This window comes from Podarcis bocagei (genome assembly GCF_964188305.1).
Source record: "Podarcis bocagei genome assembly, chromosome: 2".
NCBI classification, from domain to species: domain Eukaryota; kingdom Metazoa; phylum Chordata; class Lepidosauria; order Squamata; family Lacertidae; genus Podarcis; species Podarcis bocagei.
Window position 1 is genome coordinate 23,823,684 of NC_138126.1, and position 18,418 is coordinate 23,842,101.

At 43.3% G+C, this 18,418-nt stretch overlaps 1 protein-coding gene across 1 annotated transcript; it reads left to right on the forward strand.

The window, feature by feature from the left end:
* The first annotated feature begins 1,502 nt into the window (after window positions 1–1,502).
* Window positions 1,503–16,716, forward strand: LOC308581027 (1-acyl-sn-glycerol-3-phosphate acyltransferase alpha-like). Its single transcript, XM_081183463.1, has 6 exons — window positions 1,503–1,933; window positions 4,767–4,900; window positions 12,279–12,454; window positions 15,006–15,104; window positions 16,129–16,201; window positions 16,358–16,716. Exons 1-6 carry the CDS (start codon window positions 1,650–1,652, stop codon window positions 16,543–16,545), a joined length of 954 nt encoding a protein of 317 aa, XP_081039589.1. The 5' UTR covers window positions 1,503–1,649; the 3' UTR covers window positions 16,546–16,716.
* The last annotated feature ends 1,702 nt before the right edge of the window (window positions 16,717–18,418 follow it).

The following is an 18,418-nucleotide window of genomic DNA, read 5'->3' on the forward strand; positions in this document are numbered from 1 at the left end:
CGAAAGCACACCAGTGCAAGTAGATAAATAGGTACCGCTGCGGCGGGAAGGTAAACAGCGTTTCTATGCGCTCTGGCTTCCGTCACGGTGTCCTGTTGTGCCAGAAGCAGTTTAGTCCTGCTGGCCACATGACCCGGAAAGCTGTGGGCAAACACCAGCTCCCTCAGCCTGAAAGCAAGAGTGCCGCAACCCCATAGTCACCTATGACTGTCCAGGGGTCCTTTACCTTTTTACCAAAGCAAGAGCGTAAACATAGGTGGTGAGCTCATTATTGCAGCAAAAAAAAAAACAACAACAAAAAACCAAACAATTAGTCTCAGGGTGATCTTGACTACCAAGGTGGCGTTCACAGACCCTCAAACCTTTTTGCCATTTGGTTCTACACGAGGTGTTTGGACTCTGTTCCTTGTTCCAGCATTCTCAATCTACTGAAAGTTATTGGTGGCATATCTGCAGAGCCCTCTGGTCTGGTGGTGCCGAATGTCAGATCAGTCTGTAATAATACCATGCTCATTCATGATTTCTTTGTGGATAAGCAGGCTGATCTGGCTAAGACTTAAGTGAGTGAGCTGGGTGGACCTGCTTTTACCCAGCTGTGCCCATTTGCTTTTTCCATACTGCACCATGCTAGACTAGGGGGTTGAGGCAGGGGTGCTGCTATTGTGTATAGAAACATCATCTCCTTGACCAGGAAGCCTCTTAACCATGAGATGGGTATAGAGCAGGGTTTACCAAAATTGAGTCTTCAGCTATTTTTGGACTACAACTCCCATCATCCCTAGCTAATAGGACCAGTGGCCAGGGATGGTGGGAACTGTAGTCCAAAATCAGCTGGAGACCCAAGTTTGGGAAACCCTGGTTTAGAGGGTCTGAACCTAGTGCTGGACCAGAGAATAGACCATGGCTGCTGCTGGTCTACCAACCACCCTGTTTCCCAGCAGCATTCCTGATCAGGTAGTCCCTGGGATATTGGGGGGGGGGGCACTAAATGGTAATCCTGGGTGACTTCAGTATCCACACAGAGGCCAGCTCAAGACTTCATAGCCTCCATGACAACTATGGGTCTCTCAGGTGGTCATTGCTGCAGCACACCAGCAGGGCACACTCTCAATGTGATCTTTGCCCCAAGTGATAGCAAGGATGGACTGAAGAAAGAATTCACCAGACTCTTTTTCTATTTCATGATCTTCCTAATGGCAGATGTGGCCACACCAAAGATTTGTGCAAGCTTGTTGTCAGGACACCAGCTAATTATATTGCTTACCTTCCTGCCATAAAGACAAACTGCTTGACTTTCTGATAACTAGATCAATCTGGTGTCAAAAGCACTAGGCCAGGCTAGTTAAAGACAAAAGAGCAGCCTGCTGGATCAAGTCAAGTTGGTGGCCATCACTATAGTAATTTTTTTCTAGACAGTGGGCAAACCTACAGTAGATGGCAGCCTTCTGTGGACACTTTTAAGACACTTTTTATGGCAACCTTTTATCTGCCCTCTGCTGTTGTCTTGCGTGGACCGAGGAATCTTCCTTCTCTATCACAAAAGGTACATGCCATCACTGCCCATGTATTCATGATTCCTGCATGCAGTCCAAGAATGGTGATTAAGAAACAGTGGGAGTTCTCTCTTGCTGGAGTGTACGTGTTTGAGCATGTTTCTCTCTGCTGTGCTTTCCACGCCCAGCCATCCCGAAACCTTAAATGTCAGAGGCAAACTGTGCGCAGACTTAGGAGCGTCTGCAGAAGACAACATGGCCCAGTCTCTTGGCCTGGCCAATTTCTTCCTGTTCATCTTTGCAGGGCTGCTCCTCTATCATTACAGCAATACCTTCAGATATTATTTCAGGGTTTGCTTCCTAAATATTTGGATGTTCAATATGACCTCCCTTGCACTTCCTGTTATAGCTCTCCGGGGACGAAGTGTGGCAAATGTGAGGTGAGTGAACTATTACTGCCCTGTGGCTTTGTATCTTGTTTTTCGGGACTCTGTGCTCACATAGGAGTGCGATGTGACTCCTTCATAGCTGCCCAATAACTAATGAGCTTTTACGCAGTGATGCCCTTCAGGGACTTAAGGGCAGGTGCTCAGAGCCACGCTCAGCAGTATGAGAGGGTGAGGGTGGGACCAAATCCAGCAGGAATGCCTTATCACATTTTGTGAAATTAGGCCCCCATCCCACTCCAGAGACACGATCCAGTTCACTTTTAAAGGCAAACCTACGAAATTTGCACTTTCCGAAACAATATGTGAACTGAAACACTTCCATCCTTCGATATTTACTTTTTATGGATTTCGCAATGCAGTTTGTTTGTTTTTTGTTTTGGCATTTTTTTAACGGATGAATTATATTTTCTTTTTTTTTAATAGATATTTATTAAGAATTTTCCATTTTAATACATTAAAAAACCAAAAAGAAAAAACAAAAAAGAAAAAGAAAACATATACAGTTTACAATCCTTATTTTTCTATAACATATTTCCCTGACTTCCCCACACCTCCCCTTCTTATATTCCAATTCAAATTGTTAATTCAACAAGTTCTTATCCCCAATTTTTAACCTTTTTATATTTAGTTCAATTTAAAAAACCAGTTTTAGAACATCAAAATTTATACATCAGTGCTCATTCTTAAATCTTAAATCCTTTTTCTAAAGTCGACCCAAATTCCCTTCCACGAATTCCCCACTTTTCATACTAATAACAAAACAGAATAAAAAGAAAAAAGACAGATTATAATTATACACCCTTTGGATCCCCAAGATTTTGCAATGCAGTTCTACAGACAAGTAAGGTGTGTGGAAATGCATACATTGCAGCAAAGTGCGCATATAGAAATGTATCTATTAGCAAAAAGCATTATGCCGGCGGAAATTGCATACAAATATGTGCGCAGTGGGGGACGCGGGTGGTGCTGTGGGTTAAACCACAGAGCCTAGGACTTGCCGATCAGAAGGTTGGCGGTTCGAATCCCTGCTACTGGGTGAGCTCCCGTTGCTCGGTCCCTGCTCCTGCCAACCTAGCAGTTCGAAAGCACGTCGAAGTGCAAGTAGATAAATAGGTCCACTCCAGCGGGAAGGTAAACGACGTTTCCGTGCGCTGCTCTGGTTCGCCAGAAGCGGCTTAGTCATGCTGGCCACATGACCCAGAAGCTGTACGCTGGCTCCCTTGACCAATAAAGCGAGATGAGCACCCAACCCCAGAGTTGGCCACGACTGGACCTAATGGTCAGGGGTCCCTTTACCTTTATGTGTGCAGTAGGAGGAATTCACTCTAAAACCCTCGTGAATTTTCATGAGGACTTTTAAAAAAACTGGAAAGGTGGAGGAACTAGAAAGGTGGAGAACAAAACTTCAGACAGGCAAAATGAGGGAAACCGAAATTGAGAGGCTCGCCCACCCTCAGTATGGAGTAGGGTTGTCCACAGCAAGGAAACCCCTTGCAGAAACATGGTAGAGGCCAAACCACCCTCACGTTCCCTCGCACACAGGAACTAGCTGTGGATCTGTTGAGGGAGGGAGGGTCCATTGGACATGGTGGCTGGGGGTGGTGGGGATTGTAGTCCAAAACCTTTGGAGAGCAGCAGGTTGGGGAAGGCTGGCTTAACACCAGAAATGAGTTGTGCCTTCTTGCTAAGCAGTCTTTTGTTGACCGGGTTGCCCATGATTGTGAAAGGAAGAGAGCTTCATGGTTGAGAAAGTGTTTGTTGACACTTAAGATATTCATCAAAGGCTGGAGGAGATGACATTCCTTCAGCTGTGACTTATTCAGGTCTGATTGGGAGCTTTAACCATTTGGCTTTCCTGCAATCCAGATCTAAGGGCCCTGTGCCTGCTATGCGCATCTCACTTGGATTATTTCATTTTTTCTATTGCCCCCCCTCCCCGAGCTTAGGGCAGTCTACAAGATGCTCCTCTTGTTGTCTTCATGACATCCCTGTGAAGTAGCCAAAATGAGCATCATGGCCAAGTAGGGATTTGAACCTGGGTCTCCCCAGTTGTGATGCAGCAGTCCAGAGGTCAGCAAACTTTTTCAGCAGGGGGCCGGTCCACTGTCCCTCAGACAGACCTTGTGGGGGGCCAGACTATATTTTGAAGACAAAAAAAAGAACAAATTCCTATACCCCACAAATAACCCAGAGATGAGGGTCCCCGATTATAAAATCATAGAAAATGGGAAATACGTAGCCACTCCAACAACAGATCTCTATTTCCTTGCATACAGAAATGCAAGAAGGGATTTCACTCTTGCTAGAAGCTCGGCCTTGACACTGATTCCTGGACTATCCGCGGATTGGATTTAGAAGGCGATTGAGCCGGATCTGCCCCCCAGGCCTTAGTTTGCCTACCCATGCACTACACCATACAGTTGTACCTTGGAAGTCGAACGGAATCCATTCCGGAAGTCTGTTCAACTTCCAAAACGTTCAGAAACCAAAGCGTGGCTTCTAATTGGCTGCAGGAAGCTCCTGCAGCCAATCGGAAGCCGCGGAAGCCCCGCAGGACGTTCGACTTCCAAAAATAGTTTGCAAACCAGAACAGTCACTTCCGGCTTTGCGGCGTTCGGAAGCCAAAACGTTTGAGTCGCAAGGCATTTGACTTCCGAGGTAAAACATTTGAGAACTAAGCTGTTCGAAAACCAAGGTATGCCTGTACTAGCTTTCATCCGAACAGGCTGTAGCAGGCAACTGTCTTGCTTGTAAAGTTCTCACTCTTGTCCTTCAACGCCTTTGACCTTCCTGAAACGCCTCTGGTTTTGCTCCCTTGTTTTAGAGTCCTCCGCTTTGCCTTGCTGCCTGCGAAATACTTCCTCGGCATCAAATTCAAGGTGCAGGGCGCTCAGAACTTGAACCTGAAAGTGCCGTATGTTGTGGTTGCCAATCAGCAATGCAATGTGGACATCCTGGGTATGTTGGCTGCATGCTTAAACCTTGATCTCTTTCTCCCCTCCAGTTGGAAGGGCTGGAGTGACCCACCTACAGCTTCACACACCCAAATTGCAGTGGGCCACAGAGAGTATATGCCCTGCAGACATTTGCTGATAGAGAAAATATCTTCAGATCACCACTGGTAGGAGGGCATGGACTACTGGCATAATATACGCTTAAAAAAAAAATCCAAAACCAAAAATGAAAAAAATAAAAATTACAAACATCAAATTCAGCATCCATATTTATTTCCTAACATAAACCTGTTACATGATTAACTAAATCAAATATACCTAATTACTCTAAATTTCTCTTTGCTGTATACAAATACATCACAGTTACAAATTTTATATTAAAACTTTTTTATTATAAATATTTCAAATTTCCCGGGAATGAGTTTAAAGTATTGATTTAAAATTTTAAAAGAAGGGAAAGAAGCTAGAATATAAAACCCGGGGAGAGAAAAAGCGAAGCTTTAGAGGTTCAGCCACTACCAGGGATCGGCAGAGCCGCAAAGAAACAGCAGAGCAGAGACAAATATATGGAGCTGCTACCAGTGTTCATTTTGTTTCCCTGAAGGACTTTTAAATATAAACAGCCGACCCTCCCTAAAAGGAGGTGTTTGAACAGGGAACAGAGGAGACAGTTATCATTTCAATAACCACTTATTGAAACGGAGGGACGCCGAAACGCCATCTTTACCGCAAGACGCCTTGCGGAAAAGCGGAAAAGCGGAAGTGAAACGCCAGCGGCGCCATTTGTACGACCAGAATACACAGAATATATATAATAACAACTTACAATCTGACAATACGGATGTATCTGTTCTATGGATATACCTGATCTTAAGAACTTTGTGGATGTGTTCCTATCCGTCTACTTGATAACTGGAGACGATTGAACGAAAGCTCCCTGCATCGGACTGCCGGACTACCTGATTTGCCGGTGCGACGTGTTCTACCTTGGGGGTCCGGCAGCAGCAGAGAGAGCCATCTAGTGGTCAGAGCGTTTATTGTGATTAGAACTTTTCATTTGAACGCCAATTGTTCCATCTGTTTTTTCTGCCCTTACGATCCCTCGCCCGCCCTCCCTCCCCTTGGCTCCGGTTTTTCCCTCCTCCTTACCCGGCCCCCTTCCCCTCCCCCCAAACTATCTCCCCTCTCCATGGTTTCTCGCAGACAAAAGGTACAGGGGTCTTTTGCGAGGGAATTTTCTTTTTTCCTTTTTTTTAATCTGTTAACTTTAATCTGCTAATTGCAAAATCGATCCCCCCGACAAAAATTTTCAAGAACTCACGGTGGAGACCGGAGAAAATATACATCAATACATCTCACCTTATCGCAAATATAAGATCCCCAATTCCTTGAACTTCCTGAGCGCCAGTATACTGAACTCTCTTGTACCCTGAGGCTGTAGGACTATAAGGTTGCAGCACGGCGGAAGGTAAAAAGACGACCTTCTAGTAACTAAAAGACTGATAAGGGACTGTTAACTGAACTGATTTCTGTGTAACCTAAAGACTGTCAAACTGGGAGCTAGGATTAACTGACTAACTGAGCAGACGGGCAATTGTTTTAGGAGTGCTGCAAGTATATTGTTTTCTCTCTTTTTAAGTTTAGACTACCTTTCGAATTTAAGAATGTCAAACATTGGGAAAAGACCTGAAGGGGGAACGCCAGTGGATAGGAAGGGATCAAAGCAAGAAGGGGACTTTAGAGCAGAAATATTGAAAATGTTCGCGGAGATAAAAGAGAGTGAAAAAAGTGTTGAGCGCAAACAAGAACAAGTAGAACATAGAATTGGGGAAGTGGATAAGAAGTTAGATGAAACAGTCAGTGAACTGAAAAGTCAAATGAAAGAGGTATTTAGGAGGACGCAGACAGTGGAGGAAGGTCTGAAAAAAAAAAAGTAGAATTGAAGGAAGTAAGACGTGAGGAAGAAAGAATCAAAGCCGAGATACTGGGTTTAAATAAAAGTCAAGAGGATTTAAAAGATTGGATTGCTATGAACGAACTAAGACAGAGGGAGGCTAATCTTAGGATGAGAGGCATACCTGAAGCACAAGGGGAAAATATACAGGAGAAAATAATAGCAGAACTAGCCCTCTGGTTGGAATTACCAATAGAAGAAGTGGATAAGGCAATACAATCAGCCTTCAGATTTAAAGCTAAACTTCCAAAGAACAAAAAATACATAGGAGACTGTTTAATTATATTTAAAGACAAGGAAATAAAAAATAAGATTCTACACAAGAGCAGAGAGAAAAGACTAAATATTGGAGGAAATAATATAATAATTTTCAAAGATATTCCGGTCAGGCTTCTAAAACGTAGAGACTCCTACAAAGAATTAGTACAGATACTTAAAAGAAATAATATCGAGTACAAGTGGGAGTTTCCGGAAGGCGTCTCCTTCACATACAGGAGTAAAAGGCAAAAACTGACAAATCCGGGAGAAACAGATAAATTCCTAAGGAAATACAAAGAGTTGAAACCGCAAAGAGAGGTGGGGGAGGGGGGAGTGGGACCGGGGGGGGATTTGGGGGGGGAGGCGGGGGGTTCGGGGGGGGAGGGGGGGAGGGAGGAGGGTCTGAAGAGGAAGCCTAAAAAGAATTAATAGTCATTTCCTTTCTTCTTTTCTCTTTTTTTTACTCTCCCTTAATTAAATCGCAATGGTGTTAAAGATATTTAGTTGGAATGTTAATGGGATGAACGATAAAGGGAAAAGGAATCGAATTGAACATATTTTGAAGAAGGAAGGATTAGACATTATATGTCTCCAAGAGACACACATAGCGAGGAAACACAAAAGAACCCTGACTAATCCAAGATTGGGGAATGAGTTCATATCCTCAGATCAGAGTAAAAAGAGAGGATTGGCTATCTATATAAAGAAACAAATCGAAGCGAAACTTCTTTTCAAAGACGAAGAAGGAAGGATATTAGCAGTACAAATAAACTGGCAGGGAGAAAAGATTATAATAGTTGGAATATATGCGCCTAATACAAATAAGTCAGAATTTTACGGAAGGTTGGAAGAAAAGCTATTTGACTACGCAGACCAAAAAATTATACTACTAGGTGATATGAATGGCGTGGTGTCGTTAGAATTGGATAGATTGAGGGATACAAAAGGAAAAGAAGGGAAGCTACCCAGAACCTTTTTCTCTTTGGTCCAGAATTGTAATTTGGTAGATATTTGGAGATTTAAATATCCTTTAGAAAAGCAATACACCTTCCATTCAGAACCTAACGATTCATCTTCAAGATTAGACCAGATATGGGTTTCGAAAGAGTTAGTCCCAAGATCTCTACGGGTGGAGATCCAGGTTAGAACCATCTCAGACCATAATCCAATAAAAATGGAATTGAAAGAGCAGGAAAGTAGATCATTTAGATGGAAATTGAAGGACTATCTGCTAGATGACCAAGAAGTAGTAGAAAAGGCTCAAAATAGATTAAAAGAATACTTCGAAGATAATAGGGGCAACAACATAAAGTCTAAGGTGGTATGGGATGCAGGAAAGGCGGTGATGCGGGGCTTTTTTATCCAGCAGAGTGCAATTAAGAACAAAAAAAGAGAAAAAGGGAAAAAAGAAATCATACAACAACTAGCAGAGAACGAGCAAAACTTAATCAAAAATCCCAAAAATAAAAAAATTAAAGAGAATATAAAAGTCTTACAATCCCAATATACGATGTTGATAAATAGAGAGATAGAATGGAAAATTAAAAGATTGAGACAGAGGAATTTCGAACATGCCAACAAAACGGGGAAGATATTAGCTTGGCAATTGAAAAAAAGGAAGGAACAGAATACGATAAATAGGATAGTGATAGAAGGAGAAGAGATAATCAAACCTAAAGAAATAAGGAAAGCCTTTTTGGATTTCTATGGAGAACTTTTTAGGAATACAGAAAAGAATAAGACGAGAGAAATAGAGAGATACTTAATAGCCAAGAATATAAAAAAGATCCCCGCGGCAGATAAAGAGAAACTAAATGCCCCGATTGAGGTGGAAGAAATAAAAGCAATAATAACAGACTTAAAAAATGGGAAGGCCCCGGGCCCAGATGGGTTTACTAGTAGATACTACAAAGAGATGGAATCGACTTTGCTATATCCCCTACAAGAAGTAATGAATAATATTTTGAGGGAAAGAGAAATACCGGATACGTGGAAGGAGGCACTGATCACACTAATTCCAAAGCAAGATTCAGAATTAGATCAAATTAAAAACTACAGGCCGATTTCCTTACTAAACGTAGACTACAAGATTTTTGCGGGAGTCCTGGCAAGAAGATTTAAAGATATTTTGCTAAATAGCATTCATAGAGACCAAGCCGGCTTCCTGCCGGGCAGGCAAATGAAGGACAACTTAAGGAATATTATAAACATCATAGAATACTTAACAGAAAGATGCGATAAACAAGGTATACTGTTATTTGTGGACGCTGAAAAAGCGTTTGATAACGTGAACTGGGAATTCTTATTGAAACAATTGGAATACATGGAAGTGGGTACTGAATTCTCTAACGGCATAAAAGCAATATATACGGAACAAAAAGCAAGATTAATAATAAACAACGTAGAGACGGAAGAAATAACAGTAACTAAGGGAACAAGACAGGGATGCCCATTGTCCCCACTGCTATTCATAACGATACTAGAGGTGCTACTAAAAACTATCAGGGATAATAAAGAAATTAAAGGTATTAGGGTCGGCAAGCATGAGCACAAAACTAAAGCTTTTGCAGACGACCTGGTCGTAACATTGGAAGATCCATTAGACTCAACAAAAAAGGTACTCAGAGAATTTGACCAATTCGGGGAGGTGGCAGGCTTTAAATTAAATAAAAGGAAAACAAAAATAATTGCTAAAAATATGCAGGCAGCCGAAACTGAGGAACTACAAAGAGTAACAGGAATAGAGGTAACTAAGAAGGTGAAATACCTAGGGATATGGGTAACTCCAAAAAATATAGATCTCTTTAAAAACAATTACGAAACGGTATGGAAAGGAGTCAAGAAGGACATAGAAACGTGGGGTCGGTTAAGACTGTCATTTTGGGGTAGAATAGCCACAATCAAAATGTCGGTATTCCCAAGAGTTTTATTCCTCTTCCAAAACATCCCAATTATTAAGGGTACTAAGATATTTAAAGCCTGGCACAAAGACATCTCCAGATTTATTTGGCAGGGGAAGAAGCCGAGAGTAAAGTTTAAAATTTTGACGGATGCGAAAGAAAGAGGTGGCTTCGCCCTTCCTGACTTGAAGATATATTACGAGGCATCTAGCTTATGCTGGATAAAGACATGGATAAAGCTAGAAGACGGGGAAGTGCTAGACTTAGAGGGTCACGATAACCGCTATGGGTGGCATGCTTACCTGTGGCATGGGCGGAAGAAGGGCCACAAAGGATTTGGGAACCATATATTCAGGGGCCCTTTGTTGGAGGTTTGGGAGAGATATAAGGAGATGTTAGAACCCAGAACACCCCAATGGTTATCGCCGTTAGAGGTAATGGCCATCAAAAAGACTAATATGGGAACTAAATGGGCAACCTACGAACAATTGCTTATGAAAGAGGAAGGAAAATGGAAAATGAGGCCGTACAATCAAGTTAAATCTCAAGTATATGATTGGCTACACTACCATCAAATAAATGATATGTTTAGGAAAGATGTAAAAGACAAAGGTTATGCCGACAAAAACTCTAGATTCCAAACTGAGATCCTGGGGAGCAACATAAAAATACTATCCAAACTGTATAAGTACTTACTGGACTGGAACCTAGCTGACGAAGAGGTCAAGGTGGTAATGACTCACTGGGCTAGAGATCTTGGCCGTAATATCTATTATGAAGAATGGGAAAAACTCTGGAAACAACACTTAAAATTTACGGCCTGTGTGTCACTTAAGGAGAATCTAATGAAAATGTTTTATCGCTGGTACCTGACTCCGGTTAAGTTAGCCAAAATGTATGGATCCTGCAATAAATGCTGGAAATGTAAAGTAAGGGAAGGCACCTTCTACCATATGTGGTGGGAATGCCCAAAGGTTACAGGGTTTTGGGAGAGTATATATGAGGAAATGAAAAAAATGTTAAGATACACCTTTAACAAAAGACCAGAGGCGTTCCTGCTAGGCTTGGTAGGAAAGGAAATAAAGAAGAAAGATTATAAATTGTTCCAGTACGCAATAACGGCAGCAAGGGTCCTAATAGCAAAAAACTGGAAGCAGGAGAATATTCCAACAACGGAAGAATGGAGAAGCAAATTGTTGGAATATGTGGAGATGGATAGGATGACATGTAAAATTAGATATACAAAAGATCAGAGGTTTGTTGAAAATTGGGAAAGTCTTACGAAATATCTGGAAAGCTTAACTGATGAACAGATAACACTAGTAGGTTTCCAAGAAGCTTTGTAAGAGGTAAAGGGTAAAGCCAAAAGAAAATGGATGGATGAGAGTGACTTTGGCTTTACAAATATGGAAATGCGGACTTATTGACAATGTTATTTTGGACGATTCGTGGAATGACTGAAGGAAGTCAACTTACTTTCTATAAGTGTACAGATATGAGTCTCGATTAAGTTTGTTATGTATTTTGATTTTTGAAAATTAATAAAAAATTATGCATGAAAAAAAAAATAAATATTTCAAATTTCCCCATACCCCCCACTCCTCTTCACTCATGTTTGATCTCAATTTTTTGCTTCTTCCGTCTTGTTGTGTTGTTATAATCATTATTCAGTTAATTTCTTTATTATTTCCTTGCTTACCCCTGCACGTTTTACACGTTATCTATTAATATTCCAGTTCCGGAACCATATTTTTTCACATATTCCTTCGCTCCATCCCACTCTTTAATTATTATCCGATTTGAATGGCCTCTAAGAATTGCCTTCAATATACCCTTATTGGGCCCACCAAAATGTCACAAAAATCACGTGCAAGCTCTTTTTTTCGTAGGAGAGTTTATTTTATCCTGGCCATAGGCCATAACGAATAGCATTGTATAAACATAGTGAAGAGGGGCTATGCATTGTGAGGGTTATACTCCTTGCATCCAGGTGTATGTGTGAATAGGCAGATAAAACACAACACGCACATCCCTCTCCCTCCAAGGAACCTAGGCTACTTTTATCTTCACAACCACCCTGTGAGGTAGGCCAGGCCAAGGGAAGATGTGTGTTTGACCCAAGATAATCCCGGTGGCTTCACAGCTAAGCAAGGATTTGGTACCCAGCCGAAATCTAATTATTACATCACCTTTCTCGCTAGGGGCTGTAGGGAAGGGTGGGAGGAACTGCACAGCCAGACTTCATTTTGACTGTCTTCCAATTGTCCCAGCAATGCTTCAGATCTTGCCGGAGAGAAGCACCTTCATTGTTAAAAAGGAGATCTCACGCTTTCTTACTGTGGGCCTTGCCTGCTGGCTGAGTGGCTTCATTTTCGTTGACCGCCGGAACAGAGAAACATCCGCCAATTCCATATCGGAGGCAGCAGACGCGATGGTCCGTGACAACGTGAGTGTCAGGGAAATTAACTCTCGAGATGAATGGTTGAGGGAGTTGGGAAGGTTTAGCCTGGAGAAGAGAAGGCCGAGAGGTGATATGTAAGCCATCTTCAAATATCTGAAGGTTGTCAAGGCAGAACAAGGTTGTTTTCTGCTGCGCCAGACAGCAGGAGCCAAACCACGGGATTCAAATTACAGTGGTTCCTCGGGTTACAGACGCTTCAGGTTACAGGCGCTTCAGGTTACAGACTCTGCTAACCCAGAAATAGTACAGTGGATGCTCGGGTTGCAAACATGATCCGTGCAGGATGCACGTTCGCAACCTGCGCCTGTGCATGCGCGGGTTGCAATTCGGAGCTTCTGCGCATGCGTGACCGCTGAAACCCAGAAGTAACTTGTTCTGGTACTTCCAAGTTTTGGCAGTCTGTAACACAAAAAAACACAACCTGAAGCGGCTGTAACCTGAGGTATGACTGTACCTCAGGTTAAGAACTTTGCTTCAGGATGAGAACAGAAATCGTGTGGCGGCGGCGCAAGGCCCCGTGTGCTAAAGTGGTACCTCAGGTTAAGAACAGTTTTAGGTTAAGAACGGACCTCCAGAACGAATTAAGTTCTTAACCTGAGGTACCACTGTAAAAGAAAGGAGATTCTGACTAAACAAAGCACTTTCTGACAGGAACAGTGGAATGGACTCTTTGGGGGAGTGAGGGTGCAGCGACGTTGAGGTGAACTCTCCTTCATTGGAGGTTTTTAAGCAGAATTTGGACGGCCACCTGTTGGAGATTCTTTAGCTGCAATTCCTGCATCGCAGGAAGTTGGACTAGATGAGCCTTGGGGTCATTTCTAACTCTTCAGTTCTGTGATTCCATGAGAGGGGCAAGGAGGCAGTGATGACTGCTCAATGAATGCACCCACAGAGTCAATCCCATGCAGTCACTGGTACTTTTACACCACGCTAACCACATTCCCCCTCCTGGCAGGCCGCAGCAATACCTGTGACAGATTACGTAAGTGTTTATTGTTGCCCTGTCTTTCCAATGGCAACCGGTGGGAGGACAACCCTGTACACCACTTTGCGTGTCTTGGAGGAAATGAAATACAGTAGCTAGACAGCTAGACAGACAGACACCCTTCCAAGCCATTATTGATATAGGTTGAAATATACAGTGGTGCCTCGCAAGACGAAAAGAATCCGTTCTGTGATTCTCTTCGTCTAGCGGTTTTTTCGTCTTGCGAAGCAAGCCCATTGACGGATTAGCGGATTAGCGCTATTAGCGGCTTTTAGCGGCTTATCTGCTGATCGGATCAGCTGATAAGCATCTTAGCAGCTTAGGAAAAGGGGGGGGGGAGGAAAAAAACCCAGCATGAACTCGCAAGACATTGTTGTCTTGCGAAGCAAGCCCATAGGAAATTCGTTTTGCGAAGCACCTCCAAAACGGAAAACTCTTTCGTCTAGCGAGTTTTCCGTCTTGCAAGGCATTCGTCTTGCGGGGCACCACTGTACTCGGAGTTGCGTAGTGATTTCATGCTCTTTATTGCAGCTCGTAAAACAGTGAATAAAACCCTCCCCCAAACCTCAGGCTTTATATACATTATTTTCACAATGAGTCCTGTCTGATTGGCTGATTTTGCTTCCCTCCTGAGGCCTGATTGGGCTGCTCCTGCAGACCAATCAGGTTGTTGCATTCTAGGATCCTACCTGCCTATTGTTCTAGGATCCAAGCTTAGTACATAACATGGGCAGTGCTTTTTTTTCTGGGGGGACGCAGGGGTACGCATACCCCTAAACGTTTTGTGAATCTAAGTTTGGCCTCATTGAGGGGCAGTATTTCAATATGAGTCGGAAAATTAGAGTACCCCCTAAACATTATTTAAGGAAAAAAGGGCTGGATATAGGCCATTATTTCTAGGCTAAAAAAAGTCTCATTTTCTGTACTGAGTCCTCTGCAGTATCAGAGCAGATGAAAACTTAACTGGAAGAAATCACGTCAGGGAGAGACTAAATTGCAGCCACTGGATTTTTCTGTATTCTGGTTCCAGGTGAAAGAAAATTCATGTTTGAACATCCTTTCAGTAAAGTGGTACCTCAGGTTAAGAACTTAATTTGTTCCGGAGGTCCGTTCTTAACCTGAAACTGTTCTTAACCTGAAGCACCACTTTAGCTAACGGGGCCTCCTGCTGCTGCCGTGCGATTTCTGTTCTCATCCTGAAGCAAAGTTCTTAACCCGAGATACTATTTCTGGGTTAGCGGAGTCTGTAACCTGAAGCATCTGTAACCTGAGGTACCACTGTACAGTACACTGTAAGGGTATATGTTACATACGCTTCAGGTTACATACGCTTCAGGTTACAGACTCCGCTAACCCAGAAATAGTACCTTGGGTTAAGAACTTTGCTTCAGGATGAGAACAGAAATCGTGCTGCGGCGGCGCGGCAGCAGCAGGAAGCCCCATTAGCTAAAGTGGTGCTTCAGGTTAAGAACAGTTTCAGGTTAAGTACGGACGTCCGGTACGAATTAAGTACTTAACCTGAGGTACCACTGTATTATCTTTCCCCTTCAGCTGAGAATCTGCATGTTCCCTGAAGGCACTAGAGACAATGACAGCGCTGGTCTGCTCTCCTCCAGAAATGAGGCCTTCTTTCTGGCCGTGGAAGCCCAGGTGAGATCATTCAGCTTCCAATCCTCTTGTTTATTCCTGCATCCTATTTACTAATAGTGGACTTATTCTCTGAGTGGCTATCCTAAGCTAAAAAGACCAGGCTTGTAGGAGCTGGGAGCATGTCCCACTTTTAAAGTTTATATGCTGCAGTTGGATTGAGGTCAGCCAAACAGGGCTGCCAGCTGTTGCCATTAGGCAAATTCACCTCAGGTTCAGTATAAGGTATTTTGTTGAGTAAGCCAGGTATTTCAAATCACAGGACAGATTACACTCTCCAAATCCTGCCAGGAGCTGCTGTATTGATGCATACCCGAAGCAGGGAATAATCTTAAAGGGGTATTTTAAAAACACATAGCACTACAGCCCCTCCCCCACCACTTTCCCCTGTGTGCTATTCTTCTGACACTCCACCTAATGCCAATTTGGGATGGGGCACTGGGGAAAGCCCCATTGCACTAGCCAAGGTCTTTGGACTCAGCGACATTAGTAAAGAAACAATGCTTTGAATGTGTTATAAACACGCAACACCAGATGGCACCAGAGGGCACAATATTTTTCTATGTGGTTTTCCATAGGGGTTTTTCCTGCCCTTTTCGTTATAACAATCTAATTTGTAGCATTTTCCTCTCTCCTGTGAGCAGATGTGCCCTTTGTGTGGGCTTCTGCCAGCGGGACTCATTCATTGAATCTGGCCCATTAAAAAAATAAAACAAGAGACAAAAAAAAAAGTTCAACAAAACACCAAAGATGAAAAGCAGGGAGCACCAATCCCCAAAACAACAACTTTTGTGATAAGGATAGGGGAAATGCAGTGGAAACTTTGTTTTGATGTGATGACAGCTGACCTCACAGTGAGCAAATCAAAGCGAACGGTCAACAAACAGGTTGTTTGGAAGTGTGCTTAGTCTGTAAGAGTATTAAAAAGCACTACTCCCTTGGAAGCTGAGGCTGCCTATAACATTCAATTTACAGCAAAGGTAAATTTCCATCTGACTGGCGGCTGATGTGCCTTATGTCCACGCAGGTGCCAGTTATTCCTGTGGTGATTTCCTCCTACCGGACGTTCTTCAACGAGAAAATTAAAAAGTTCACATCAGGTAGCTGTGGGAAAGAAACGAGATGGGTTCTGGGACATGGCCTGAGACTATGAAGCAAACTCATTTTTCCAGATTCCATGCTTGCTGCCTAAGTTAGACTGGGGGAGGGGCTCCGTTTGCAGGGGGTACAGCATTTCCTTTGTTTTCTCTTCCAAGGGGAAGTGACAATCCAGATCCTACCGCCCATGAAGACCGAGGGACTAAGCGCAGCCGATGTCCGAGAATTTGCAGACCGCGTGCGAGAGACTATGCTCCCTATTTTCCATGAGATCTCAGCACTGAAGCAGGAAGGTGTCACTGAAGAAGATGCTGACCAAGCTGCCAATCGCCAAGTATCTTCGTAAACCACCCCATTTATTCCCACCCTTAGGCTTCACATTTACCCCAGCTCTGCCTCGGCCTAACTGCCCTCCATGGCTTAGCTTGCGTGTGCCTGATGGACCAGGAAATCTATCTGCAAGGGCATAGGCTGCGTACAAACGTACCTTTACAGACCCTCCAAGTGTCCCTATTTTCCAGTGGTTCCATGAGAACGCTGATCAGATGTTTGAGCAGCTTCTTAGAGAAAGTGTTGCATAGTTTTCTTGCATATTCAGTGGGATACGTGGATTGTAGAGGGTTCTTAATTCTAAGACCCTTGGGTATAATGTCCAGGCTCATCTCAGCTATCTGCCAATCTCCCATTCCCACCACCCTTCTGAGTAATACCCCTCCCCACCTTCTCACTATATAGAAGGATCTGGCAACTTCTGTTTCAGTGTATCTGAAGAAGTGTGCATGCACACAAAAGCTCATACCAAGAACTAACTTAGTTGGCCTTTAAGGTGCTACTGGAAGGAACTTTTCTATTTTCCAATGACGTCCCTAATTTAGAGAGGCCATCCTGGTTTCTGATTTGATTCTGGAATGTCCCACTTTTCCTTAGGATGTTCCTATTTTCACTGGAGAAATGTTGGAGGGTATGGAGTTATCCGTCCCCGGAGCCACCTGAAGGCAATCCTCTATAGGGAAGTTTGTTTAATGTTTTCTTATATATATTTTTATATGTTGGAAGCTGCCCAGAGTGGCTGCAGCAGCCCAGTAAGATGTGTGAGGTATAAATAGTAACATTATCATTATGAAATGGGATGTCCCATTCCCTTTTCTCATCAGAGAAATATTGGAGGGTATGCCTTTAAAGCACCTTTCTCCCCTCGAAGAATTCTGGGCACTTCATGTAGCCACTCAGAGAACCGTATGTAATATAGATCAGAAAATTGCCCAGAGTTACAATTGCCCAGAGTTACAATTCCCCGTAACCTTAAGAAAAAAGGTGGAGGGAATGTGTTTCAAATGTACTTTTCGAAACAGAAAAAGGGAGTAGCAGTAAATGGAGAGATATAGAAAGCAGAGTCCCTCAAAGATTGGTAATGGGACCTGTGCTTTTTAACTTGTTCATAAGCAGTTTAGAGTTGGAGTGGCCAAGTTTGCTGGTGATACCAAGTTGTTGAGGGTAGATAGAAAAGACAAAGCCCAGAGCCGTGTGTGTGTGTGTGTGTGTGTGTGTGTGTAAGGGCAAGCTAGAATAATAGAATTGTAGAATCTTAGAGTTGGAAGGGACCCCATGGGTCATCTAGTCCAGCCCCCTGTAATGTAGGAATCTCAGCTGAAGCATCCATGACAGATGGAACCCAACCTCTGCTTGAAAACCTCCAAGGAAGGAGAGTCCACCACCTATTGCGGGAGTCTGTTCCACTGCTGAACAGCGCTTACTGTCAGAAAGTTTTTCCAAAGTCAGAATCTCCTTTCTTGCAACTTGAAGCCATTGTTTCGAGTCCTACCCTCCAGAGCAGAAGAAAACAAGCATGCTCCCTCCTCCATGTGACAGCCCTTGAGATATTTGAAGATGGCTATCATATCTCCTCTCAGTCTCCTCTTTTCCAGGCTAAACATGCCCAGCTCCTTCAAGCACTCCCCGTAAGGCTTAGTATCCAGAAGCTGGAGGAAGCAGCAAGCGAAATCCTGTGAGGGAGAGACATGCCTGATTTCTGCTCATATCCAAGGCTGTGGCTTTGGGTGAAGCAAGACACTTTAGGGGTGCTAATGCTGTGAACCCCTCCATTGTAGGCTCAAGTTGTATATATTTGTAAATAAACCATATATCATAAAGTCACTGCAGTCTCCGCTGTCCCTCATTCCAGAGGAAACACAAACCCTGCATAAGCACCTGGAACACCT